The 26,748-nt window shown below is 40.0% G+C and overlaps 2 protein-coding genes and 1 non-coding gene across 12 annotated transcripts in view; 2 read left to right on the forward strand and 1 right to left on the reverse strand.

Moving 5' to 3' along the window:
* The window catches only part of efcab11 (EF-hand calcium binding domain 11), a 35,494-nt gene extending 33,421 nt beyond the window's left edge, over positions 1–2,073 (reverse strand). For 2 of the 4 annotated variants that reach the window (XM_081721998.1, XM_027001428.3), the window contains exons 1-3: positions 1,908–2,073; positions 1,308–1,403; positions 939–987 (exon numbers count right to left, since the gene is read on the reverse strand). In XM_081721998.1, the coding sequence (XP_081578124.1) occupies positions 939–987; positions 1,308–1,403; positions 1,908–1,985 (223 nt within the window). In that variant the 5' untranslated portion in view covers positions 1,986–2,073. The remainder of the gene's footprint in view (positions 1–938; positions 988–1,307; positions 1,404–1,907) is intronic. The other 2 variants (XM_081721999.1, XM_081721997.1) reach the window with 2 other exon arrangements.
* On the forward strand, positions 1,657–1,729 carry trnak-uuu (transfer RNA lysine (anticodon UUU)). Its single transcript has one exon. It is a non-coding gene; the product is annotated as a tRNA-Lys (tRNA).
* A 224-nt stretch (positions 2,074–2,297) lies between the features above and the next one.
* tdp1 (tyrosyl-DNA phosphodiesterase 1) overlaps positions 2,298–26,748 on the forward strand; it is a 37,706-nt gene continuing 13,255 nt past the window's right edge. For 2 of the 7 annotated variants that reach the window (XM_081722025.1, XM_081722024.1), the window contains exons 1-14: positions 2,301–2,636; positions 5,122–5,731; positions 5,880–5,923; positions 6,003–6,058; positions 6,634–6,730; positions 6,965–6,999; positions 8,144–8,236; positions 11,486–11,656; positions 11,745–11,823; positions 13,090–13,275; positions 18,475–18,523; positions 19,596–19,662; positions 20,373–20,480; positions 24,531–24,633. In XM_081722025.1, coding sequence (XP_081578151.1) covers positions 5,131–5,731; positions 5,880–5,923; positions 6,003–6,058; positions 6,634–6,730; positions 6,965–6,999; positions 8,144–8,236; positions 11,486–11,656; positions 11,745–11,823; positions 13,090–13,275; positions 18,475–18,523; positions 19,596–19,662; positions 20,373–20,480; positions 24,531–24,633 — 1,689 coding nt within the window. In that variant the 5' untranslated portion in view covers positions 2,301–2,636; positions 5,122–5,130. Of the gene's footprint in view, positions 2,637–5,121; positions 5,732–5,879; positions 5,924–6,002; positions 6,059–6,633; positions 6,731–6,964; positions 7,000–8,143; positions 8,237–11,485; positions 11,657–11,744; positions 11,824–13,089; positions 13,276–15,327; positions 15,458–18,474; positions 18,524–19,595; positions 19,663–20,372; positions 20,481–24,530; positions 24,634–26,748 lie in introns of those variants that run through there. The other 5 variants (XR_014125642.1, XM_027001517.3, XM_081722023.1 and 2 more) reach the window with 5 other exon arrangements.

The following is a 26,748-nucleotide window of genomic DNA, read 5'->3' on the forward strand; positions in this document are numbered from 1 at the left end:
GCTCCAACAGTGGTCTCCATTCTCGGTGAGAGCCAGAGGGAACCCGCTGCTGAGTTTAGACGAGCCTGCCACATTAGTACCAACAACACACTCTTTCCTACCATCACTAATTCAGTAATCACAAAATTTGTAAGGGGGCAATTTAGTTCCCCATTTGCTCTGAGCAAGATTTAATGGTGGAATATTTCATCACACCAAGCATGCCACTTTAACTAGATTATCTTGTGCCTTCCTACAGGGCAGTATACAAAAGCGATTTGCTCATGGTGTAAAACAAGAGACAAATTACTTACTAATCTAGGTCTTCAGCCATTTAATGTCTCCCCTTAAAAATGTCTTGCCAACTGTCTTTTCTTCTGTGTTCCTGTCTGTCAAATGCACTGTAAAAGCCTGTATGTGTTTTATGCCAAAATTATTTTGTGCCTTTTGTGGGGAGTTCTTTCATTTCTGTAAATGTGTGAAACGATTACATGAATTCAAGTCAAGCTCCCTTTCCTTTCATTTTGCTTGAGTGCTTTAAAACATGGCTTTTTCTATCAAAAACAGGAGAAAATTCTGCACATCACACTCATGCTCAACATCGGCGAGGGCTCCGGAGCTGCCTCAGCCGGCAGTGAGTCACTGCGATGAGTCGTAACGGTATGATGAACAGGGCATGAAAACGGAATGACGGCTCAAATAATAGACGTATACCTCCGAAAAAGCAATTTGAGGTGTAAATCAGGGCACAGAAATAGATTCAAGAATAAATGGCAATTAAAAAAATTGGTCTGCTAGAACTACTCTTTTTTTCCTGACAGTTCATTTACAACGATTAATTCAAATATTTCAGTAATTGCCAGTACACATCTCTGACATGTCTACGATCTCTCATATAACTGTAATGTGAAAGGTCTATGTACACCTATAAACTGGCACTGTTGATATAACAATCTTACCTGTGCTGTTTAGTGCAGCACCAGTTTCCATCATTATATTTGTTTCTGACTGAAAAACAAACAAACCAATAAACAAACTATTAATAATAGAGATAGATAGATAGATAGATAGATAGATAGATAGATAGATAGATAGATAGATAGATAGATAGATAGATAGATAGATAGATAGATAGATAGATAGATAGATAGATAGAACAATGTACAGGTTGGCTGAACAGTTATATAGGCAAGATCACGCTTGAAAAGCTCCTTATTGAAACCAGTGACAGATAATTATTACACAGTACACTGACGGAAAAGGGCTCACGACAAACACCACGTTTTAATCTATACAATGTCGCCCTCCAGAGGCTGAAACAGGGTTACCTTTGAGGGTTTGTATCCAAACAGCATAACGACTGCTATCTTCAAATCTTCTCTAGACAAATAACCTTTTTTCCCCATATCACATAGAGAGAAAACCTGGGTATCAGGAAAAGAAATGGCTGCTCACAGTAGCAGTCACATATTTGATATACAACTTTATGATCCATAGCATTTCCATCTGGTCTGTCCTTTTGTCCATTTCTATTAATGTTTTTTTTTTCAGTTAGATAACGTAACCTTTGTTAAGTGAAAAATGAAAATTGGACATATAAACGGGTAAAATATTCTATTTAGCCTTCTTTTTAGGAGTAACGAAATTGTCTTGTCCTATTTATTTTGTCTCTTCAGAGCCCGGATAGCTCAGTCGGTAGAGCATCAGACTTTTAATCTGAGGGTCCAGGGTTCAAGTCCCTGTTCGGGCGAAACATTTTCTGACAATTTAAAAGTACGCTAGTTATTTGTCTTGTTACTTTCTCTTGATTAAGAAATACGAGGATCTAACAGGATATATCTGATTACAAGTTACTAACTGGCTAGTTAGCTAGCAATCTCGTTGGTATTCATAAAGTGCGAACACGATGAATGTCAAAATTTGCTTACCGAAACAAATCGTTTTCTGTCAATATCAGTTATTTTTTTATCACTCATACAATAAGAAGCACCACTTCGAAAAGACATTTTCAACAATACCAAAAGCTATTTACTGGTATTTCGCGATAAGATAGCTAAGGTAACAACCCAAGCCAGCTTGTATGTTTTTATAGGATTTACATGGTAACCACTACTTTAACATGATAGGCTAAAGTTACATGATGTGTCAGAATCAGCAAAGGTGGTTGGTTGGGTAAATCAAATCAGCTTCGCTAACTAGCTACGTAGCTAGCTAGCCAGTCTACTACAGCAATAAGAGTTTTTCGTCACAACAGTCAGAGACCAAAATACAAAAAAATGCTGAGAAAGGGGTATTACTTCCGCACACAACTAGTTAGAAATAGTTTCATATAGTAGTTACATGTTCTGAAATATAATTCAAATTATGATTATATCTAAGGCTTTTATGCATTTTGTGGTACAAGTGAAATGAAAGTACTTTTATTTTGAAGAGTGATACCAGTAAGGCGCTTTCACTTATTTTTAAACAGAAGAATGAACAATGGATGAGTTTAAAACAAATTAGCTTCTGCTAACTATGCGAGTTCGCTTTTTTGTACGGCCCGAGGTTTTTTGATATAGCTGCATTCACTCATTGTTAGGTGATTTCCACTTTTGTGACACTTTCTTACATTTACACTCAAAATACATTTAATCTACAAAACTCTCCCCGTCAGAGTAAGTCACTATCGTTGGCTAACTGAACATTTTTGTTCTTGTTGTTAAAGTTAAGAAATAATGTATTCTGCACCTGAGACCTTGTAAAATGATATTCAAGGATGAATATGGGTTGCTGAAGCAAGCTCCGGATAAACTCGGCAGTTAGCTACTGCAGCTAGTTAGCGTTGCTTTGTGGCAGCTCTAGCTGGCTAGGTAGTTTAAACTAGATAATCAATTAACGTTATTCGTTTACACGGACGCTTTAAGGCTGTATAGTTAGCTAGCAAGGCGAAGAACATTGTGTATTTGAAGGCCCTATTGCCAGTGTAGTTGCTAGCTTGCTATGGAAACAAGTTCCATACCCTTTCTGAGGGCTCTTTTGGTTTTAAAAACATCCATTGCATGTGCTGTGAACGGAACGGATAAACATTTAACTACAAAACCCAGAAGGACTTGTGCTTATTAATCACATAGCTGGCGAATAGCTACTAAACTGTAAGGGAATGCTGCATCGTTTTTCAAGACGAGAAGCATCCAATTCTAGTTTGTACTCTGTTCTCCAGCCTGGCTAACAAGGCTGGCATGGCCAAGTTCTGTTTATATCTGGGGAGGCCATGGAAGACATTGGAGGTGGTTTTATAAAATACCCTTTGCTTTTGTTTAGCAGTATGTACAGGGGCTTTATTCTCGTGGAATATGGGAATACTGTGAAGAACTACAGGGTGCACCTAGGCAAAATGGCCCTGTATTCTTTAGCAATTATATGCAGAGCAGTCTTTTTTTTTTAACCTATTCTGGGTTGCACAGGTATTATGTATGTATGAATTAATGTATTTATTTAGGATTTTGCAATTGTCCTGTTAGGTGTCTATATGCCCTGCTGACAGGCTTTGACCTTTTGATTTACATGGTTCTGGTTTTCAAATTTGTGTCTTTGTTTTTTTTTATATATATATATATATATATATATATACTATAAAACTATGCACATAAAACTATATGGCCTTTTTGAGATTTTGTTAGTTTCCTCCTGCTTTGAAGACTTGAATATAAACAAGCTGATTGTCAAATTACTTTGATATTACAGCTGCCACATCTCTCTTATAGGCAAAATAAGCTTAACCTGACTTACAGAGGGTAGGTGAAGACCCTAGTTATAAATTATGTGCAGCCATCGGCACGCTGAAGAACATTTTATCAGCATGTAAGGTTAGTTTGTTGCAGGGATGAAATACATGGAGAAATAATTAAGTGCTTCGCGTATTAGCATATTTATTTGATAGTAAGCGCCCAGAGGTTAACGCGTTGCCTAGCATTGATAGTATTAAAGTGCGAGTGGAGACTATGAATATCGGTAGGTTAGATGGGGTGATATGCAGGATTGGAAATTGCTGGCGGATGTAGGTTTAAAAAATAAATAAACAAACAAACTGCAGGTCCCAGAGTGTATTGCACTGATTATGCTGAGGCTGGACATGGTATTGTACTAGTTATTTTCTAAAGTTAGCAATTCCATTTGAGGATGCAGTGGATGAAGCTTTTGAGAGGAAGAAGCTGGAGTACACAGACTTGGTGGCTGAGGTCAGAGAACGCGGTGGCAGACACATATAAGACCAGTAGAGATGGGGGGGGGGGGGACTTAGGATTTGTGCTAAGTCTGCCACATCCTTGCTTGTGCGGTTCAGCTTTAGAGGCTGTAAAATAAGGGTAGCTGTGAAGGAGTTATCAGAAGTTGCTGACAGGGCTAGTCAGTGCTTGTGGATAAGGAGAGCACAGACTAGTTGGGGAAATGCTCTATAAACATGGAACATGGAGGACTGGGTAGGTGAGTGGGGTTGTGTGTCATTGTGTAACATGGTAGGTCCAGATGGAACTGCGAGTACTGAGCATTTATTAACGGTGCCGGTGGCTTTAGTCACCGTGGAGGCCAGTGTGGATCTGCAGTGCTGGAAAATGCTTGGTGGTGTACTGGGTAAAATCCAAGTTGAACTGGTGGCACTGAGTGCATTAACCATGCCAATGGGGCTGAGTGTTGTCTTAGTTGTTGGAGAGGCTAATATGGATTTTATGAGTTAGGAAGTGACTGTGTGGAGGCAGCACTGTTGTGAGTGTTATTGGTGTAGAGCGTAAAGCCCATAAGGTGGGTGGGGCTGCGATGCCAGACCTCACTGTTGAGCCTTCTGGAGGTGTCATGGGCTTAATTCAGCTAAACACAGATTAATTCAGATAAACACAGACTAATGTCTATCTGATGACCCCTGAGAAGACCTTGTGATGTGGTTGCGGGTAGGAATGGCCTGGGCCCTATGTGAAGCTCTAATGGATTGGCACAGGATATTTGATGTCTTATCATGCGTGTAATTACAGTTACCACTTACCTAGGTGCCTTTGTAACTTTGATTTAGTTCCTTCAAAGTGAAGTTTTTTCCCCCCATTGCATTGTATTGCATGCTGCTGACTACTAGGACCATAAAATGACTACTATTGCTTCTTGTTTCCACAGTAGAACAGAATGTCCCAGGAGAGTCAGCATGGCAAGTGGACACTGTCTGATAGTGATGACGACGATAACCTAATACCCCCGACACCCCCAAAGGATACAAATAAGGCAAACGTAAAGCCAGAGCAGAAAGCCAATGCAGTTAATACTGTTTTAAACCTAAAGCCCAAATCTGAGCCCAACAGAGAAAACAATGTCAAGTTTCAACCATCCCTTAAAACCGAAAACATATCTGTCCCTCACATGGGTTCTGAGGCCAGACAAGCAGCTCACTTTAATGAGAGCGATCCAGTAAAATATGAAAACAGTCCTTCACATGAGGTTAAAAGGAAGCGAGAACCAGATGAGGGAGGTTGGAACCTCTCAAGCAGTGATGAAGAAGCTCCTTCATCTGCCCCAAAAGTGAAACCTAAACAGTCAAGATCGAGTCCCCCACGGAAAAAGACACAGGACACTCGGCCACCGAGCCCCCATGGGGTTTCGTACTATAAAGAGGAGCCCAGTGATTTTTTTGAGGCGGACTTATCTGCAATGAATAACAGTTACCGCTTTTATTTAAACAAAGTCAGTGGCATAGACAAAAAGTACAACACTGGAGCTTTGCATATCAAAGGTAAACAAATAAACAATAGTTTTGGCTTTCTGACTGCTAGGATTTGTAGAATACACACATGCACAAAGAGGTATGTGAAAGTCTGTACATGTTTCTTTTCAATATATTAAAATGTAGTTATTTTTTTCCTCTCTGATTTTGAAATTAGAAATACTGTCTCCTATGTTTGGCACATTGAAGGAATCTGTCCAGGTAAGTCAGTGTATTCCAGACTAAGGTATGTGGAGGCGCTCGTAATTGTTGTCTTGGCTTACCATTTCTGTCTTCACAGTTCAACTACTGCTTTGATATTCCATGGATGGTGCAACAGTATCCACCAGAATTTAGGTAATCAGCCAGTCTGTGTTGTTGTGTGTGGTTTCCTCCAGTTTAATGCCAGTTTTTGATGAAATTATGCATTCAGTGGTGATGTTTTTGTGAAATATCCCTCATAGATAAGTACCCTGCCTGACCACTACATTAACATCCATCTTCTATAAGCTTTCCTCAGTGATGAGTTCACTTTCCGCTCTAGACTGTCTGTACCTTTGCATTTCATATCAGCTGCTGCATCCTTATGACTGTTTGGATATAGTGTCCTTTGTGGAATTATTTCTGTTTGTCGATTGTTACCAATGAATAACATGCACAGAGAATGTCAGGGCTGTGTGTTTGTGCCTACAAACTCCGAAATGCATTTCCACTTGGAATGGAATACAGACAGATTACAGATTCACTTGGGTGTAGTTCAGGCTTGAACCGGATTTCATCAGGAAGCCAGTTCCAAATGGCAATGTCAAAGAAATAAGGCTTTAGTTCTATTGATCTTTAGTTGGCGGTTTTGTTGCATGACTTCTACAATGTTGTACTGCTATGCTTATATGTGCTTTCTACTCATGGCCTGTTCTTGTGCTTTGTTTTAGGACAAAGCCTGTTGTTATTGTCCACGGGGAGAAGCGAGAGTCGAAGGCTCGGTTAATCCAACAGGCTCAACCATATAGCCATATTCGCTTCTGTCAGGTTCTGCCTTGTTCTGACTTGCTTGTTGTGTTGCCTCTGAACACTGTTTTACAACACACCATCACTTTGAAAGATGTAATATTCTTGTCTCCACTTGGGGGCAGTCAACTGCTTTAGTGTAAACCCTCATATCAAATTTGATATAATGATTATAAATATCATGCCTATAAAAGTTTATTTCTGTTTCTGCAGAATTGTTAATTGTATTCTGTCAAACTGAACCTCTCTCATCAGGCCAAGCTGGATATTGCCTTTGGCACTCATCATACGTAAGTGCTTTAATTTCATTGTTTTCTTCTTCTCTTTCTTAAAAAAGTTCAGTCATCTGACCTTTATCATGACCTCAGGTATAAATCATGTTCAGGCGCATTTGATCTGTAGCCGTCATACAGCAGAGGCATATTGCCCTTTACAGATGTGGGCGTAGTTCTCATTACAAGTGTTGCACTTCACATGCTACTCACCAAAATACCGCTGTGCCACTACAGCTGCATTGTACTTTTACACTTTATAAGCTCACACTTTCACCAGTGCGCAGGAGCAGGTTAATGTAACATGCACAGAACGTAGGACGCAAAAAGCTGTTGTGAGTGAAAACGGCAGTGTAAGGAAATGCAAGCAGTAATGGGGGTAGCACGGGAATAGCGCTGGAGGGCCGAGACAGAACAGCCGGCAGGTTTGCCAGATGGTAGAGAGAGAAACAGTTGCAGACTGCAGTGGCTGGAGGCCTTGGTTCCGCCGAGGACCAACGGCAGCGTTCGGTAGATCAGCTCAGATCAGAGAGAGAAGCATTCTGTCTACCTCTAAGAAGTCTTAAGCGAGTTTAACCCTCTGCTTAAAGACAGGGTTCAGCTGGTGTCATTCAGCGAGTTTGGACCACACGTTAAACATGAACCCTGCTGAATATTAATGCGCTACATTTCTATTCAGCCGGATTTTCTGTTGGAAGGTTCCACATGTTTTATTCAGGAACAGAGTGGGAGCATGCACTGAAGAACTGAACAGGTTTTATTCCCTCTTATGAGAGCTCCTATTGCCCAGCTCTTAATGAAATAAATAAAACGTTAATGTTTCTCGCACACCTGCGTCCAGCTGCTGAGAGCAGATCTTTTCTCAAATGGATTCTACCTGTTCGTCACTGGTGCATGTAGATGTATTTTATTTCAGTGTGCTCTAAACAGTTTGCAGAACAGAACCCCGTCCCCCAACAGTATGTGATGACTCATACCTATTTTTGTATAATTATTCATATTGAGAAAAATAGAATATGGTATTGACGGGCCAGTGATAATTATATCTTTAAATATTCAACGCTAACAGTAATATGCAAAGATGAGGGCATGAAGAGTACTGTTGTATCGTGACTGTTTTTCAAAATCCACTCCCAGTCTGAAGGCTGCATCTCATTTTCAGGAAGATGATGCTACTGTGGTACGAGGAGGGATTCAGGGTCATTATTCTGACATCAAACCTGATCCGGGCTGACTGGTACCAGAAGACTCAGGGGTAGGGCTGACCAGCATCTGTTCCGCACAGCCCTATCGAATGCTTACAAACGAGTGGTTATAGGAGTAAATGTGCTTTGTCATACGCGAGAACACAGTCTGTACTGATTTTCTCTTTCTGCTTTTGAAGTTTTGTTCTTAGATTGCATAAAAAGGCACTTTCTTTCATATCTGGCAGTTCTGCATTCACTAGACTGAAACATTTTTGGTCAGTTGCCATGACAACACACTGAGCAGATGATTTCAGGAAATTGAAATGAAGCTGATTTCTTCCAAATAGTTTTTTTTTTTTTTTTTTTACACACGCAGAGCTTTGCAGATCTGAATTAATCGATTCTGTTCTTGTGAACTCTGTCCAAACTCTTACTAGTCAGTTACCGAGAGAATAAGGTTTGTAAGAGCATGATGGATTTGTCTAGAATAATTTGATTCAATTAACTGAAGAACATGGTTTTAGTATTATTTTAACTCCTCTGATTAATGTTAAAATGTATTCATGCATTGCAAAATTTGCAGTCTTGCAATAGTTTGTGTAAGAGATGAAAGGATAATGCTAGTTTATTGAAAGCATATTATTTTTGCCACAATTTAATAGTTCCTTGTTCTCTTTGAAAGATATTTGAACAGTGTTCAGTGTATTGTTTGTGTCTAACCTCTAAAGTGATGCACAGGAATTTATAGAATTTATAGAATGTATCTAATGTATACATCAAATATACATATATGAGACGTATACATCAAAGTGTCATCCTCAAACAGTTTCATCAGTTACTAGCCAGACAAGCTCCAGTTGATCCAGTGGAATAACGGTTATTCTTTTTGTACTTTGTGTCCAGCTTGCCCTCTTCTGACCCCACACCTTTGATGTGTTCAGTGTCCAGCCTGTCCTCTTCTGACCCCACATCCTTCATGTGTTCAGTGTCCAGCCTGTCCTCTTCTGACCCCACAGCCTTCATGTGTTCAGTGTCCAGCCTGTCCTCTTCTGACCCCACATCCTTCATGTGTTCATTGTCCAGCTTGCCCTCTTCTGACCCCTCACCTTTGATGTGTTTAGTGTCCAGCCTGTCCTCTTCTTGACCCCACACCTTTGATGTGTTCAGTGTCCGGCCTGTCCTCTTCTGACCCCACATCCTTCATGTGTTCAGTGTCCAGCCTGTCCTCTTCTGACCCCACATCCTTCATGTGTTCAGTGTCCAGCCTGTCCTTTTCTGACCCCACATCCTTCATGTGTTCAGTGTCCAGCCTGTCCTCTTCTGACCCCACATCCTTCATGTGTTCAGTGTCCAGCCTGTCCTCTTCTGACCCCACATCCTTCATGTGTTCAGTGTCCAGCCTGTCCTCTTCTGACCCCACATCCTTCATGTGTTCAGTGTCCAGCCTGTCCTCTTCTGACCCCACATCCTTCATGTGTTCAGTGTCCAGCCTGTCCTCTTCTGACCCCACATCCTTCATGTGTTCAGTGTCCAGCCTGTCCTCTTCTGACCCCACATCCTTCATGTGTTCAGTGTCCGGCCTGTCCTTTTCTGACCCCACAGCCTTCATGTGTTCAGTGTCCGGCCTGTCCTCTTCTGACCCCACAGCCTTCATGTGTTCAGTGTCCGGCCTGTCCTCTTCTGACCCCACATCCTTCATGTGTTCAGTGTCCGGCCTGTCCTCTTCTGACCCCACATCCTTCATGTGTTCAGTGTCCGGCCTGTCCTCTTCTGACCCCACATCCTTCATGTGTTCAGTGTCCGGCCTGTCCTCTTCTGACCCCACATCCTTCATGTGTTCAGTGTCCGGCCTGTCCTCTTCTGACCCCACATCCTTCGTGTTCAGTGTCCAGCCTGTCCTCTTCTGACCCCACATCCTTCATGTGTTCAGTGTCCATCCTGTCCTCTTCTGACCCCACATCCTTCATGTGTTCAGTGCGAGTTGCAGTGCACAGTGCTTGCCTGAATGCCCCATCTCTCTCATCTTCACGCACTGCACACAAGACACATACAATGAATCTCATTAACGTCCTGCTGTTCCCCCATCAGTTTGCATCTGATCCCACGCGTCTTTTCATTATTCCAGCCTTGGTGGGTCTCTCGTTGACATCCACATAGCTGTCAGTTTCTCCCGCAGGTCCACTGTAAAAGAGCTTTTCTGCTTTCTTTCTGATAGTGCTCCAAGGCCGTATTGATCTGATCTGAAAACGCCACAGGGAATTGCTGTAATAAGTCTGAAGTCCCCATTCAGCTCCAGTTATGAGTAGTTTTGCTTTTCAAAATGAAGTATAGCATGCTGGGCTTTTTTAATACCTCAAACATTAAATAATGTTCATTTGGGCCTGCGCATTAACTCTGCCTGTTGTTGACATACATGCTGAACAAGTAGAACATCCCACCCACTGTTAAAGTGTTTTAAGAAAAAACAGTTTATAGCCATGTAGTACAACAGGTCTCTGGGATTTCAGTATGATTTACCTGTCATCACTATCTTCAACTTGCATTGATGTATATGCTAACAATATAATCAGCACAATTTTAATCGCACAAATGAGCATGCACACATCACAAACTAGTAACAGTGGTTTTAATATCTCTTTAGATAAGGTGCCAATTTTCCAAAAGTTTGACAATGCAATATAACATTTTATGCATACCTTTTGGTAAGAGATTATTTCATACCCATCTTGTCCCAACAGTTGTAATGGGTACGTGCCAACATCAAAACTGTAATGAGATTTTCTAAATATTTTCTAAATATTCTTGCCCATTAACTTCCATTGAGAAGTCTTTAAAAAAAGTTATTGTTATTTACTGTCAGCATCATAGGTTTCTATGGCACCTACTATAATACCCACAACTCTCGTCCTCTCCCAAGTAATCAGAGGTGTGCCTGAGAATGCAGTGTCAGTCCATAAGGACAGGAGGGGGTCCAGAATACCCTTGCCAAGTCTGACCTGTCAGCTCTGAATTGTGAATCAATTCTTAGGCTCTCAGGATGCTTGACAGCAGTGTAAGGTCACCGTGTTTTAGAATGTTTTTTCCTCTAATGACTTTTAAAGCAGCAGCTTTCATTTTTAACAAAAACTCAGCATTAGGTGCTTTGGCATTTCAGGATTTAGGAAGTTTCCATTTTCCTTGTATGAAATGTACTGTTTATACTGCTATGGCTATAAAACTAGTATCAGTAAAACTGTTTATTACTCTCACATGTTGCTGTCATGCACAATAATGGCATTTATTTAAGTGACCACTAAACATGCACTCTGTTTCCCCAGACTATGGATGAGTCCTCTGTACCCCAGGTTACCTGAGGGAAGCCCAGAGACAGCGGGGGAGTCTCCTACGCATTTCAAACGGGACCTGCTGGAATACCTGAGGGCATACCGAGCCCCTGAGCTGGCTGAGTGGATCGATCGCATCAAAGAACACGACCTGTCCGAAACCAGGTGAAAAGATCTATTCTGGTTTATTCCAGCTAGGTGGGCTAGCCAGTCATTTATAGTCACTGTTTTAATTGGCTCTTTTATTTTGAAGGATCTACTTGATTGGTTCCACTCCAGGAAGGTTCCAGGGACCCGACATGGAGAAGTGGGGTCACCTAAAATTGCGGAAGGTTAGAGTGTGTGAATGTCTATAATCACAAGATGCTTTGCTGGCATGAAGGAACAATAGCTGGAGAAGAAAGCAGAGCTCACAAATCAAATGCATAGTATTTCCTTATCATGGAAAATCAAATATTTCTTGTTTTTATGACAGGTTAGTAATACATTAAGACATTAAGTTATACGTAGCATCTACATGAAGCTTTATTTTTTTTCACCCTGTCTGCTATTATTATAGAAAACAAATTTTCTTATATTTCTAATATTTAATGAAGTATTGCCAATAAGGAGTTCACTGAAGTATAGCTTTTAAGACTGCATGATGTCTGATTTTACCCAAACTCATTATATATAAAGATTTTTTTTTTTTTCTCATCTACAAACCTAATGACTTTTAGCATTCAGTTTTAACATTTCACATTAACATTCTCCTGATGTAGCATGTACATTAATTTACTCCAGCATTTCATTTTGGAACAGGTACAGGCTGTCTCATTACACTCATTATTAAGACTTGATGCTTATGTAACTTTAACACTCCCACTGTACAGACTTAAGTCTTATAAAATAGGATGTCCAAAACCACTTAAAGATATAAAGAGTATTTTCCCTAAATTTTGGGACTTTAACAGAGAGGTTATTACTTAGTATGGATTGGTATGGAGTTCTCTGGTGAGTAAAAAGTGAAGGGTTGAGCTTTTTTGCCTCATTTATGACAGCAGTGCTTCCTGGTTTAATGTCATTTGAAGATATGGGCAGCTATGTGACTGGCAGCAAATTTGTAGTATGTGTGTTTGCAATGGCAGGAAATTTGGTTCACTGGATTTTATAGTGTAGTTCTTGGAAAACTGGAGGATTTTCCTGGCAGGTCATGGAAAACCAAAACTATATTTGAGTGGTGACTCTCTATCCACTATGCTTCTCTGCTTTCTGAGATTTGAGTTCTTCAGCTCTGGTCTGATGCTGTCTCTGCACAAAGTAGCACATGGGCAGAGAGCAGAAGGGTTGCTCACCACTCAAGGCCAGTCTCTAGGGGGGGTTGATGAGACCAGACCAATGCTTTTACTCTGAAAAGTGACAGCAGAACTTGGACGTTGGTGACTAGTATTCCGGGCTCGTACTTTTCTAAAGACATTCCTTTGATACAAAGTTATGAAAGTCTTCCACGCAGATCATTCACGAAGGAGCGGACATGATGATTCTTGGTATGGGAAGTGGAATTGTGTGGCTGCACATCTTCTAGTTTCATAGTCGACCCCCTGCCTCTCTCCCTTTAGTTGCTGAGTGAAAACGCATGTCCGGTACAGAATATGGAAAAGTGGCCTGTGATTGGTCAGTTCTCCAGCATTGGCTCTATGGGCCTTGATAAGACCAAATGGCTTGCAGCAGAGTTCCAGCGCACACTGACGACACTGGGGAAGGCTGGGAACTCGTTAGGCAGTGCAGAGACACCGCTGCTTCTGGTAAGTGTTGCATAAGGTCTTAGCAGACCACGTCCCACTAATACAACTGTTTCTGCCTTTGCTCCTTAGCATAGGCTGCCGTGTGCATGCCTGGAGAAGTGTTAAGATAAACCTAGAACGTTCCTCTCCCTCTCCAACCTTGCCAGTCTTTTGGATAGGTGAGCATTTAGTTGTTTCTGTTGATTTTAAGTACAGCGAGGTCAGGCAGAATTAAACGTATGCCTAAGGCAACTTGAATTTTCAAAAGGGCTGGATTTTTTCCTTTGGATTTTTTTAAAATCCATATCACATTTTTCCACTATCCAGACAACAGTTATATTTGTATTTACGGCATTTTTGCTGACACTTTTATCCAAAGCGACTTAAGTTACAATTATGACTAATTCTTGAGCAATTGAGGCTTAAGGGCCATAGTGGCAACATGGCAATGGTGAGGCTTGAATTGGCAATCTTCTGATTACAAGACGAGTACATCATGATATACCAAAAAGTATTTAATTATTTAATTATACTATTTAATATAGTATTTTATTGTTGTTGTTGTTGTTATTATTGTTATTATTATTATTATTATTATTATTATTATTATTATTATTATTAAGAAATCTCAGTATAAATTACAGAGATGGAAGTGGCTGTTAGATGTACACATTTCCAGTGCACAATTTAATTCAGCATTATCTGTTATTATGCAATTTTGAACCAGCAGCATCTTCAATGCCAAATGTTGATATTTAATAAAGTCACTATAAGCGGTTAATAATGCAGGGTTGTTCCCTGAAGAAGAGACCTGAGATAAAACACGTGCAATATGGGCTATCATGCCCTTGCCTGTCTGTCTGAAGATTTATTATGTCTGACCTTTATTCACATCAGTCTCAATCCTCATGTTTATAAACCCTTAGTTGTAAGCATCTCTTCCCAGTTCCAAATACCTCTCAAAAAACACTTTTCACTGAGCTCAAAGGTGAGGCAAGGCAGCCTGTGTGGTACCTTGCTCCTCTTCTTCAGGGAACAGTGGTTATATACATAACCCTACGTTCCCTTTTAGTCGATTTGTTCAGTACAACATGTTTAGTTAGGGATTTGTGGTATACCCAACAGGCACTGAACCCCTGACCCTGAGGACAGAACAGAGAGGAGCTACCGAAGCCACATCAATAAAAGCACACAAACGTATTTGGTGAAGCCCAGCTAGCAGCTGCCAAAATGTCTCCTACAGAAACACCCTTAAACAGAGCCCACAACACAGCCATTCCTCTAGTGGAATGTGCCCATACTTTTTCAGGCAACTCCAGGCCCTTGCTGCTGCAAGCCAATGAAAGCTTCCACAACGCAGTGAAGGAGGTGGCCTGCCACAGGCTGGATCAGCAAAACAAGCGAACAGCTGGTCACATGTCCAGAAGGCCTGGGCCACAAGGAGCCTGATTATTTCTGCACACCACAGTTTTGTAGGCCAGTGGTTGAACCATTAGTATGACGCAGAGTCTGCAAAATCAGCTCCACAGGAGAGCTCTGCCCACGGGTGTGCTAGTGCATTAGCACCCTGGGACACTGATACTGCAGTTTACTTCAGGACGCCATTAGCTTGGTTGTAAAGTCTGGGAATGCAGGGAGACGATGATTAATCGCCATTGGGACGGGGTGGCAGAACAGGACAACTGACACTGCTCCCATATTGACTGACAAATTTAGTACTTATTGTAAGGTATTGTTTATGTTGTTTAACACACTCTAGCACTTATTGTGGACTTTATGTATTTTGTACTTCTAGGTATCAGCATTGATTCCTGTATTTTGCAGTATTCTAATTCATTGGTATGTTGAACTCTACCCTACTGTACTGTACTAGGATATTCTGAGTAAATGACAAAGCACTTTTTTTAAGTCGCTCTGGATGAGAGCGTCTGCTAAACGCCATAAATGTAAACATGGCAAACCTCAACTTTTGAAAAGGGAGCGGCGAGGGCCATTTGACTTCTAACTTGAGTTCCGTGCTGCGACAGAGAAATGAATGGGGTGTAATGCTCTTCATGCTTCCCCCCTGACCAGCTGCGGATGGCTGATGAAGCTTCAGCTCATCCTAGTCGACATCAGACCGAACATGATAGCACCCTCCAAGGTCGAGCAGCAGCATCATCATCATCAAAGATGAATCTCGCCACCGACGCAGGGCCGAGAGGTGGGCAGGGCACCTGGCAATTTCAGTTTTCACATTTTCCACAAATGCTCCATATCTCAGGCCATTTGAAACCGGACTCCCTGTCGGATTCCACTGCAGACCAGGGCCTAAGGTCTTCTTTCTAACCCGAGAAGTTGTTTGCAAGCCCATTTTAGGTAACTGTTCGTGAAGCTAAACAAGCTAGTTCAGAGACTGACAAAGTGACAGTAGAAAATGTAGACAATTAGAATTGTAAACTGAGTTAATGGTTGTTAAGCGGACTAACAATTGATTGGGTAAGAGAGAGGTGAGGTGTTCTTAGCTCGGTGAAGAGCGTAAGAACTGACGAAAGATGCTTGTGAGGAAGGGTTATAAGCATGTGGGAGACTTGATCCACTATCATCACGAAGCATCATCACCACAATATATGTGTTGTGCGAGTGAATCAATTGACTGGGAATTTGGGTTTAAACATTAACAGATTACTTGCATGTAGCAGAATTAACTTACATCTGCTAGAAGTGTCACTCCTCTGAGGCGATTGGCAAGTAAATACCAAAGTATGTGATGCAAGTTAATGCTTTCTTTCAAGTGCTTCCATGCTTGAGAAACAGTATGAAAACTAATTTCCACACGATTTGAGGAATATTTACTGACATGTCAATTAGCATAGTATGAAAATAATTTGGGTATATTTTTACAGATCATGATGTAGCAAAAAAAAAAAAAAAGGCAGAATCTTTTCTGAAATGGGAGCATAGGAATGTTGCTGGTTCAAGCCCCACCACTGTCAAGTTGCCACTGTTGGGCCCCTGAGCAAGACCCTTAACCCTCAACTGCTCAAGTTGTACTCAGTCATAATTGTAAGTCGCTTTGGATAAAGGGGTCAGCTAAACGGCATAAATGTAAATGTAAAATGACTGTCGTGGTGGATTCAGACAGGACTAAAGTCACAGAGGAATGTGTGTAATAAATACATTACCCCCATTTTACAACGTATTGATCATTTTATGTTTATGCATTTTAAAGAATGAAGTACATTGAGTAAGACATGTTAAGCATGTTAATTAGTGCGTCGTTAATTAATCCGTCGTGTCACGGGTAAATCATCACAAAATTTGTAAGCATACAAGGCAGAATGCATCTGGAGATGAGTGACATTTTTGGAGCAATTCCATAATCATTATTCATTACACAGATTAGAGTTTAAAAGATGGGCATGAAAGCAGACAACATAATGAAAACAGAAACCAAACAAAAGTCACAAACTGAAAGAGATAACAAGAAACAAACCTGACAGCACAGAGAGGCTTGCAACACACAAACTGCGATGTTGCTCTCTCGGTGTTCCCTAGTTTGGTCAGTTGTTCTGTAAGGTGGGCAGGATGTATTTGCAGAGATGAGTCACGTTTAATTTGGGCAAATCCATATTCAGAAGTCTTGGCGCAATCTGTGGTCAAAGTACCAGAATGAAACGTAGCCAGAAGACATGCAAAAAAACAAACCCAAACATAAGACAAAGAACATAAAAGAAAAATACTGAGATCATGATGCAAACTCAGAAAAAACAACAAAATGCACAAGGAGAGAGCCACAATCTCTGCCTAAGCAGCTGCAACCAGTACGGGGTAAGGATACACCAGACAAGAGACAAGGGGAAAGAAACCAAAAAGGAACCAAATCAAAACGTGGCGCACAGCACCATGGGAGCCACCATGTGGAGGAGGAATCCTTGACACAGATGTTGCAGTTAACACAAACAAAAATAGTTTCATTTCACTTTATTTTCTGACCTTTCTCAAACATTTGCTGCCATTTTTGCCTTAAACTGGTGCAGGTATAAGAAATCCTATGGCTGGAAGCTAAAGCACCCAGAAAAAAAAAATTGGGTTGTAATTATCAGCCAAAGTGAACCAAAGTGACAACAATAAAATCCTTATCAGCAAATAATATTGGCCTCGCATATATCGTGCACATCTATTTTTGTTTTCTCTCCCTTTTCTCGAATCACAAATGAGCAGCGTTTCTGTGTTTGCTAGATGCAGTTGTTTGTTTTTGTGTTTGTGATGTTGCGAGCAGGGCTGTTTCTGACTCTGCATTTAGGTGTTTATCAGGGTGTTCGCAGTATGGCAAAATCCAAATCATGACACTTTAATACTGGTATACTGCCCAGCCCTACTTATTGCCCCCAATGAATGCTTTCACTACAGCTGTTTTATTTCTTTCATAAATGCCGTTATGCCCCTAAGTGGAACAGCAAAGAAAATATCATTTATCTACAGAAATCAAAATGAAACACCTTTCTCTGCCCGTGAGCATTTTTCTTATGAGAATTCAGCTGGCTGTTTTTATTGGAAAGCAGAACTGTACCTTTCCCTTCCTTCCAAGAGACGGAGCAGCTAACTAGACATCTGCATGGCCGCATGCCAGAGTCTAGCGCATCCCCCTCCCCAGCTCGGCGAGGCGCAGTCCGTGGTCTGAATACCTAAAGTGGTCGGCTGTGAGTGCACCAGAGAGAACAAGCCTCCCATCTTGGTGAAGCACTTGTGCGACAGGGTGTAGACCTGCTTCACTGGAACCTGTGCGCAGTTAAATGGGATTGCAGCCAAATAACTGCACATAAAGCAAAACTATAGTTGCAGAAAACATTCTCCAGTCGTGTCAAAGAACGTCTGCTCCAGTGGAGGGGCAGATTGATTGATTTTCCCTGATGGAGCTTGTTAAATGTCAGTGGGCATCACATGGCAGCCCACTGAGCCTTCACTGCAGACAAAAGATGTTCTAATGCACGCCTACATGAAGTAAATGCCATATAGCCCAACTCTACATTAGAGTGAATGATTAAAATTCAGATCACTCCCCTTACCCACACCCTTTGACTTGAAGTGTGATTGTGCAGAGAGACGAAATGCCTTCTTTTTTTTGGGGGGGGGGGGGGGGGGTTCTCTCTCTTCTTCAGTCACCAACACCCACACACAGAGGAAAATAATAACTGAGGTTTGGTTGAATAAGTCTTTGTTTGTTTGTGTGATCTCTAGGTTTATCCTTCCGTGGATGATGTTCGAACAAGCTTGGAAGGCTACCCAGGTACTCATTTTCTTTTTGATAGGGTTAGGGTTAAATAAGCAATTCTCAGAATTTGTGTATACAATTGTTGAATGTAGTCAAAAATTCTTTAGCATAGTTTTTATGGTTTCTGTTTTATCTGATGTTGACTGAAAAGGTAACGTGAGCAAGAGAGATAATTAGTGATGCGCTAAAATGAAACCTTTTGGCTGAAACTGAAATTCTGGATACCCTGGGCCAAAAATCAAAACTAAAAACCAGTTTGTTTGTTTATTGCCTTTTAATTTTACAGGAATACATGAAAAAAAGTGACCATGACAGCAGAGAATTGTGGGGCATCCATGGCAATGAATTCCATTATTTTATTTATTTATTTTTTTAATATGATACTTTTTTGTCACTGTGGTTTGTGAGTGTTCATCTTTCAGAAAGTGTGGCTACAAATGGTGGCAGCACATTACCAGGGACCTTTCCTTTTGCTTTTGTAGGTTTGCTCTGTTCTGCATACTGAGCAGGATTCCCTCGACATAGTCAGACATTTATCAGACAAACACGAACATTAAACACAACGGCACTCGCGTAGAACAAGCGGGATGAACACGTTTAACATTGACACACGTACATGTATAACGAGAATCACAAACAGAATCAAAGACCGTCAAAGAGGCGCACACCAACGGGGTTTAAATACGTACACACATACATGACCATTCACAAGGTGCAGGTGTGTGCGCTGACAAGGGCTTACAAATCAGATGGTCGGTGAACTCCCACTGCACGCGGCGGGCTGCACCACGTGAGCAGTGGGAAGGGGATCGTTCTGTGACGAATAGGTTAAAAGGTTTCACAGTGTATAAAACAATAAAGTAAAATGGCATAATCAATGGGGAATAATTTGAAAATAAAACTTGTACATTTAAATGTTAATATTTACATGCATACAGCATTATTTTATATGCCCTATATTTTAAACTTCTATTGTCAGAAAAGGTGTCAAGCACTTGGAGGAAAGGTTGTCAGATGAGTAAAAGAAGACTGAAGATGAAAGACACTGGTATTTGTTGAATGTCTAACATTATCCTTGCTGCTGCAGCTGGCGGCTCCTTACCCTACAGTATACAGACAGCGCAGAAGCAGCTCTGGCTCCACTCTTATTTCCAGTAAGTTCTTCACATTCACGTCCCTCTCCCACCTGAGATGTCTATAATCTTCAGCAATATTTGCCAACCGAGCAACTATTAAAAAATGTTCCACAAAGTTCTTGGAAGTTTTCCCACTGCTGAGCTCAGCTCCTGCGAGTTTCTGCATGTGAATGTTGCTAGTAAAAACAAGGCCATGGGAAGCTCCAGAAAGCGCACATACTGTAATAGTAATAAATATGTAAATTGCTCTAGATAAGCGTCTGTGAAATGCTGTAAATGTAAATTCAAAAGTGGCCAATGTTTCCATTGTCCCAGTATCCTAAAGGGCCACCAGCTTTGAGTGGGCTATTTATATTCAGCTTTAGCTCAATAAATGGAAAAGCCACTTCGGTGATATTTGGTCACTGTGCCATTTCTAAATTCCCTGTGCTTCAGTTTACAACAATGATTAATGGAACCCGACAAAGTTACTCAATGTGCTGTAGAATATTTCTTCATATTAAATAAAGAGTGCTTTCTCAACCAGTAATTACCTGTCATTATCACCTCATTTGAATGGAGACATAATTATTAAGGCAAAGTGTCTAAACTGCAGGTGATTCTCTCTCTCTCTCTCTCTCTCTCTCTCTCTCTCTCTCTCTCTCTCTCTCTCTCTCTCTCTCTCTCTCTCTCTCTCTCTCACTCTCACTCTCACTCACTCACTCCCTCTCACCACCTCCCACAAATAGCCACTGGAGGGCTGAAACATCAGGGAGAAGCAGTGCTATGCCCCACATCAAAATCTACACAAGGGCATCACCGGACTTCTCTCAGCTGGCCTGGTTTCTTGTTACAAGGTTAGATGTTGAAAGTGTGAAATCAGTTATGTAACACTTGCATTTAATTTGGTCAAAAATGTGATTAAACCACATAATTAATAGCTTGCTTAATAATGTAGTAAAATGTATTGACCTATAACAATATTATATTGATAATAAAAATGAATTAAATCTCATTCACTAAGTAGGAATTTACTGATTACTTTCAAGTTTGATATTTTTCCAAATGGATAATGTAATCATTTGGTCTGATGGTGTGACACTGTTGTGGTAGCTGTCCGTTTTGTTTCAGTATCCCTGCATTTCCAGATAGTGTTATATATCATAGTTTAACCCATAGGTCTGTCACCGCTGCCTTCACTGGCTTCTGTCTTGTTGCATTTGCAGTTTTCTAATCTTCTCACCAGTAAGGCAGCACAGAGCCCTCCTGTTTTTACCTTTCCTCTTCACTGTCTGCATATGCAAAGCATTTAAAACACCAACATCTGTGATCTACAGAGATTCCTATATGATGTGTCAATTGTGGGCTATCATTAATTGTACCCTGTACTTTAAACCCCATGACATACCAAGAATACTGTCAGCCCATTGATGAGCTTCTGTGGTCTACTGTCACCTGTAGTTTTTGCAATGTGGCCTGTGTTATTGGCAATGACAAGCTCTTGCCAACAACTGTTCAGCCAGCAATAAGAGAGAGTTCTCAGATTGGCTCTTGGTGGTACCAAATCACAGGACGGGAATCAGCATGTGAAGTCAGCAGTATCATAGGCACTCCTGTGATATAGAGTTCTCGGACTGTGGTACTTTCTGGGGATTAACAGGATGTTGAAGTATATGGCAGAGCTGGAGAGCACATGACTTTAATACTTCAAGTGAACACTGTCGTGTGTGCTTTTTGCTTGCTTTTTCCTCTCTCTCTTCTGTAGCTTTCTCAGGTTCAGCTCTCATATTCAGTCATGAAGCAATGGCAGAACAGGACTCTCTGTAATAAAATCATTTTAATTTTGAACCAAAAATGGAGAATGTAGACTGGAAAAAAAGCTTAACAAATTTTTATTATACAGCTGCATCTCAATAAATTAGAATATCATCGAAAAGTTAATTTGTCAGTAATACAATTGAAAAAGTGAAACTTGTATATTATATAGATTCATTACACACAGTGTTCTATTTCAAGCGTTTATTTTAATGTTGATCATTATGCCCTACAGCCAATGAAAACCCAAAAGTCAGTATTTCAGAAAATTTGAATATTGTGACAAAGTTCAATATTGTAAACTCATGGTGTCACACTCTAATCAACACAAAACACCTGCAAAGGTTTCCTAAGCCTTTAAATGGTCCCTCAGTCTGGTTCAGTAGGCTACACAATCATGGGGAAGACTGCTGACTTGACAGTTGTCCAGAAGCCAGTCATTGAAACCCTCCACAAGGAGGGTAAGCCATAAAAGGTCATTGCTAAAGAAGCTGGCTGTTTGCACAGTGCTGTATCCACGTATATAAATGGAAAGTTGAGAGGAAGGAAAATGTGTGGTAGAAAAATGTGCACAAGCAACAGGGATAACTGCAGCCTTGAAAGGATTGTCAAGAAGAGGCAATTCAAGAATTTAGGGGAGATTCACAAGGACTGCTGCTGGAGACTGTGCTTCAAGAGCCACCACACACAGACGTATCCAGGACATGGCCTACAACTGTCGCATTCCTTGTGTCAAGCCACTCATAATCCAGAGACAACATCAGAAACATCCTACCTAAGCCAAGGAGAAAAAGGAGTGGTCTGTAGCTCAAAGGTCCAAAGTCCTGTTTTCAGATGAAAGTAAATTTTGCATTTCATTTGGAAATCAAGGTCCCAGAGTCTGGAGGAAGAGTGGAGAGGCATACAATCCAAGCTGCTTGAGGTCTAGTGTGATCACAATCAGGGATGGTTTGGGGAGCCATGTCATCTGCTGGTGTTGATCCACTGTGTTATATCAAGTCTAAAGCCGTCTACCAAGACATTTTAGAGCACTTCATGCTTCCCTCTGCTGACAAGCTTTATGGAGATGCACATTTGATTTTCCAGCAGGACTTGGCAGCTGCCAAAAGTACCATTACCTGGTTTAATAACCACAGCATCACTGTGTTTGGCCAGCAAACTCACCTGACATAGAGAATCTATGGGGTATTGTCAAAAGGAAGATGAGAGACACCAGACCCAACAATGCAGATGAGCTGAAGGCCACTATCAAAGCAACCTGGGCTTCCATAACACCTCAACAGTGCCACAGACTGATCGTCTCCATGCCACGCCGCATTGATGCAGTAATTAATGCAAAGGGAGTCCTGACCAAGTATTGAGTGCATATACTGTACATACCTTTCAGTAGGCCAACATTTATGTATTAAAATTCTTTTTTTGTATTGGTCTTATGTATCTTTTCTGAGATACTGACTTTTGGGTTTTCATTGGTTGTAGGCCATAATCATCAACACTGAAAGAAATAAACGCTTGAAAATAGATCACTCTGTGTGTACTGAATCTATAATATACGAGTTTCACTTTTTTGAATTGAATTACTGACATAAATTAACTTTTCGATGGGATGGTATTCTAATTTATTGAGATGCACATGTGTATGATTATAAATGATGATATATCATTCATTTCCCATTAATGTAATGAGTAATTGCATACATTATTATAAAAAACTTTGTTTACTTCATTTTCAGTCAACTTTGCATGCTTAGGCAAACTATTACTGAATTAATGAAACGGTTCAGTGCAAAATGTGTTACTTTTTCCCCCCAAAATATTACATTGTTGGGTTGTAGAGATCTGTTATTTAAAATCCCTAGCATGCCATTTGAATTTTACTATCTTCAACTAAGCATTTTCTCAGAGGTGTTTTGTCGAGAAGTCCTCGGTGCTAAAACCACACGCTAGAGATGCAGGGCTGTGTCTGCACAGCATGAGCTGGCTCATGTCCTACCCAATATCCTCGCACCATTTGTAGTCTGACATCTTTTGAAAATGTGAAAATGTTTGATTTCTGCCTATATGAGCTGTGTTCACTTGAGAGGAATCCTCCAGGACTCCTGCTGACTCATATGCACATATTTACTAAGCATGTCTCTGATTTGTTTATGTTTAATTGCGCTTAGGCAGCCTCATCATTGCTCATCATCTAGCAGCAGAATCATAACCATTTGATTTTATAGGGCTGCTTTGGCCCTGGTGTTTATGGTGTTTGAGGTTGTATAGAATTAATTTTCTGTCCATTTAGTGTCATGGACTTTGAGCAAGAATAGGTTTCCGTGCTCATTTGTTTTTGCAGGTCATCGTGATGCATCCGAATGAATAGTACTCTAAAGGCTTCTTGTGCTGCTTAAGTTGAGAAAATGAGATGCCCATGGACTCTAGAATGGGATGCCCGTGGACTCTAGAATGGGATGCCCGTGGACTCTAGAATGAGATGCCTGTGTACTCTAGAATGAGATGCCCGTGGACTGTAGAATGAGATCCCTGTGAGCTGTAGAATGAGATCCCTGTGGATTGTAAAATACAGTGACTTTTGTCTCTGGTCAGTTTGAACTGCCAGCCCGTCTGAGGAGTGACTGCTTGTATCATGGCAACTTTGTACTTGGAAGTGGAGATGATTTGGAGCGCTGTTCGCAGGTCATTGGCAGCAGGTCCAGCAGCACTGATTTACTCATTCTCTTTCATGAAGATTAAAGCATGAGACATGCAGCACCTTGAGCCACAGTCTACCACATTCCTTTTCCTTATTCCTTATTCAATGGTTTGAATCAGAGTTTCCCAGATCCTGGAGATTTTTTTTGCTGGGGCATGTGTGAAGTTTCAAAGCATTTGTTCTCCTTTCGATTAATAATAAGAGGATACATTGATTTCTTTTTATTTTATTCTCGTGCCTACATGCCTAGTAATTACGGTTTATCTATAATACGTTGTACATAAGTTCTTAGAGGTTAGATGCCTTTTAGTTTTATTACATACCGTGTTTCTAACCTAAACAATATTTAAAAATGAGAAATATTTCACCTGTTTCTTTTGCCTGCATGGATCCACAGTGCCAATTTGTCCAAAGCTGCATGGGGCGCCCTGGAGAAAAACAATACTCAAATGATGGTTCGTTCCTATGAGCTTGGAGTTCTTTACCTGCCTTCAGCCTTTGTGAGTATCATTTCTTAAAAAACCTTTCAAGTGGATATAAATGTCATTCATTTAAAACTCAAATGAATTCAAACATAAAGTTGACTAAAGGTGTTTGCAATCATGTGTCTCAAAGAAAATTTCAAAATAAAGTAATGACCACTGTGAGCTTATACAGATACAGGCGTTATACTGAGAACCTTTTTGAAGAGCTTAATGAATTGCTGTAAAGATGCACATTTGGTGTTTCTCACTATGCTACTATAATAGTAGCAGTAATAAATCAAAATTAAAGCCAAAAAAAAAACTTTTTGGCTGAAACCAGAACTTGTGGGCATATTCTGCCAAAAATAGGATCTTTATTGCTGATATATAACTTTATTAGGTACACTTTATATATAGTTGTACCAAATAGGTTAACGTACGTTTTACAGTTCTCTGTAAATTCTCTGGTATCAGTTGCCCATCTCTATCAGGGTTGTGTGCCCTGTATACATTGTAAACCTTTATTGGCCTCTTTCATTCGTGAACTTGTTTTGACCCAGAAATAGGTATTCGCCTTAAGTTCTTTTAATATGTATTTATACTGTAAATAATTTTTAAAATACTGATTATGCACTTTTAAATACAGTATGATTTATATATACTTGTACAACATATCCACACCTCGCCTGCCCTTTTCTTTTAAAATTGTTCCTGTATGTATTAGGCATACACAATAAAGTGATCACTCCCCTCTGTGTTTCTCCATATCCTCAGACACATGTATCATTTGCCTTTTGTGTGTTCTGTAAAAAAAATTTAATAGTATAGTTTAATATATATATATATATATATATATATATATATATATATATATATATATATATATATATATATATATATATATATATATATAGTTATAATACAATCATTATTTATTTGTACTTTCAACTTGCTTTTAAAGTAAACTTAATAAACTTTGGCATGAAATGAGGACTGCCTGCATACCATTCAGAAACTTGTTCATTGTATTTTGAATTAGAATAAGACCCAGTTCCACTAAACTTGTTAGTTGTATTCTAAATTAGAATAAGGTCCATTTGCAGGAATTCCTTGTTTTCTTTTGTGAACTGAAGTGCACAGTGTGTTCTTTCTGAAGTTTTGCCTTACGTCAGCCATCTGCTAGGTAGTAAAGCATCAAGCTCACTTTAAATCCCTCATAGCATATAAACCTAGAGTTTATACCTTGCTGTGCAAGGCACACCTCTCTATTTTTCGCTCAGTAGGAAGAGAGACAGCAGACAGCTTTTGTGCTGGCTACAGATGCTCACAGGGTAATTTTGTCCTTGCTGAATTACTTCAAAAGTTGCTAAGCAACAGTCTAGTTCAGTTCACTAGCTGTGGTAAAGGGGGAGAACCATGGGTCTGCAAGAGGATGGAGAAAGGGTTTGTTCTTTTATTGATAAATAATGTGTTTCTGTGCCCCCGCCCCCCTTTTTGTTCAAGATTATTATTATTATTCATAATAGTAATAGTAGTATTTCACCTATCCACCTTATTGTTTTAATGGCATGCTTTTTGTTTTTTGTTTGTTTTTTCAGATCTTTTCATTGGATGTATAGCAGTCTTTAGGTATTTAGAATTGCAAAAATCATAGATCGTTACAAATGAGGCAAGTTACTGTTTCAGAGGTGGACTGTTTTAGCAGGGGCTGACTACCATGACATACTGTGTATTACCAGCAATATAGGCAAGAAAGGTTTATTTGTATAGCACTTTTCACATAGAGTGGAGATTCAAAGTGCTTTACATTGACATGTAATACGCTTCTTATTTTTACATCCCAAGACCTATTACCTTAGGGAGGTGTTTGCCAAAAATAAAAAAGAAAACAATTTATTAAAATAAAGGTACATTTTAAAGATTTAAGTAGGAATCAAATTAAATAAAAATATAAATGAATTTAATATTAAAATGAGAATTTTTTTAAATATTATTAATAAAATACAAAGTGCATGAAATTAAATTAAACAAAGATAAAAGATGAAAATAAACACAGAACAAATGAACCAATATGAACAAATCCTAACCAATATGACAGACATTCAGCAACATCCAAAGCAATACTAAATAATAAGAAAGACCAATCAAACA

This window comes from Electrophorus electricus, chromosome 10, assembly GCF_041902795.1.
Source record: "Electrophorus electricus isolate QZ-2024a chromosome 10, ASM4190279v1, whole genome shotgun sequence".
Taxonomy (NCBI): domain Eukaryota; kingdom Metazoa; phylum Chordata; class Actinopteri; order Gymnotiformes; family Gymnotidae; genus Electrophorus; species Electrophorus electricus.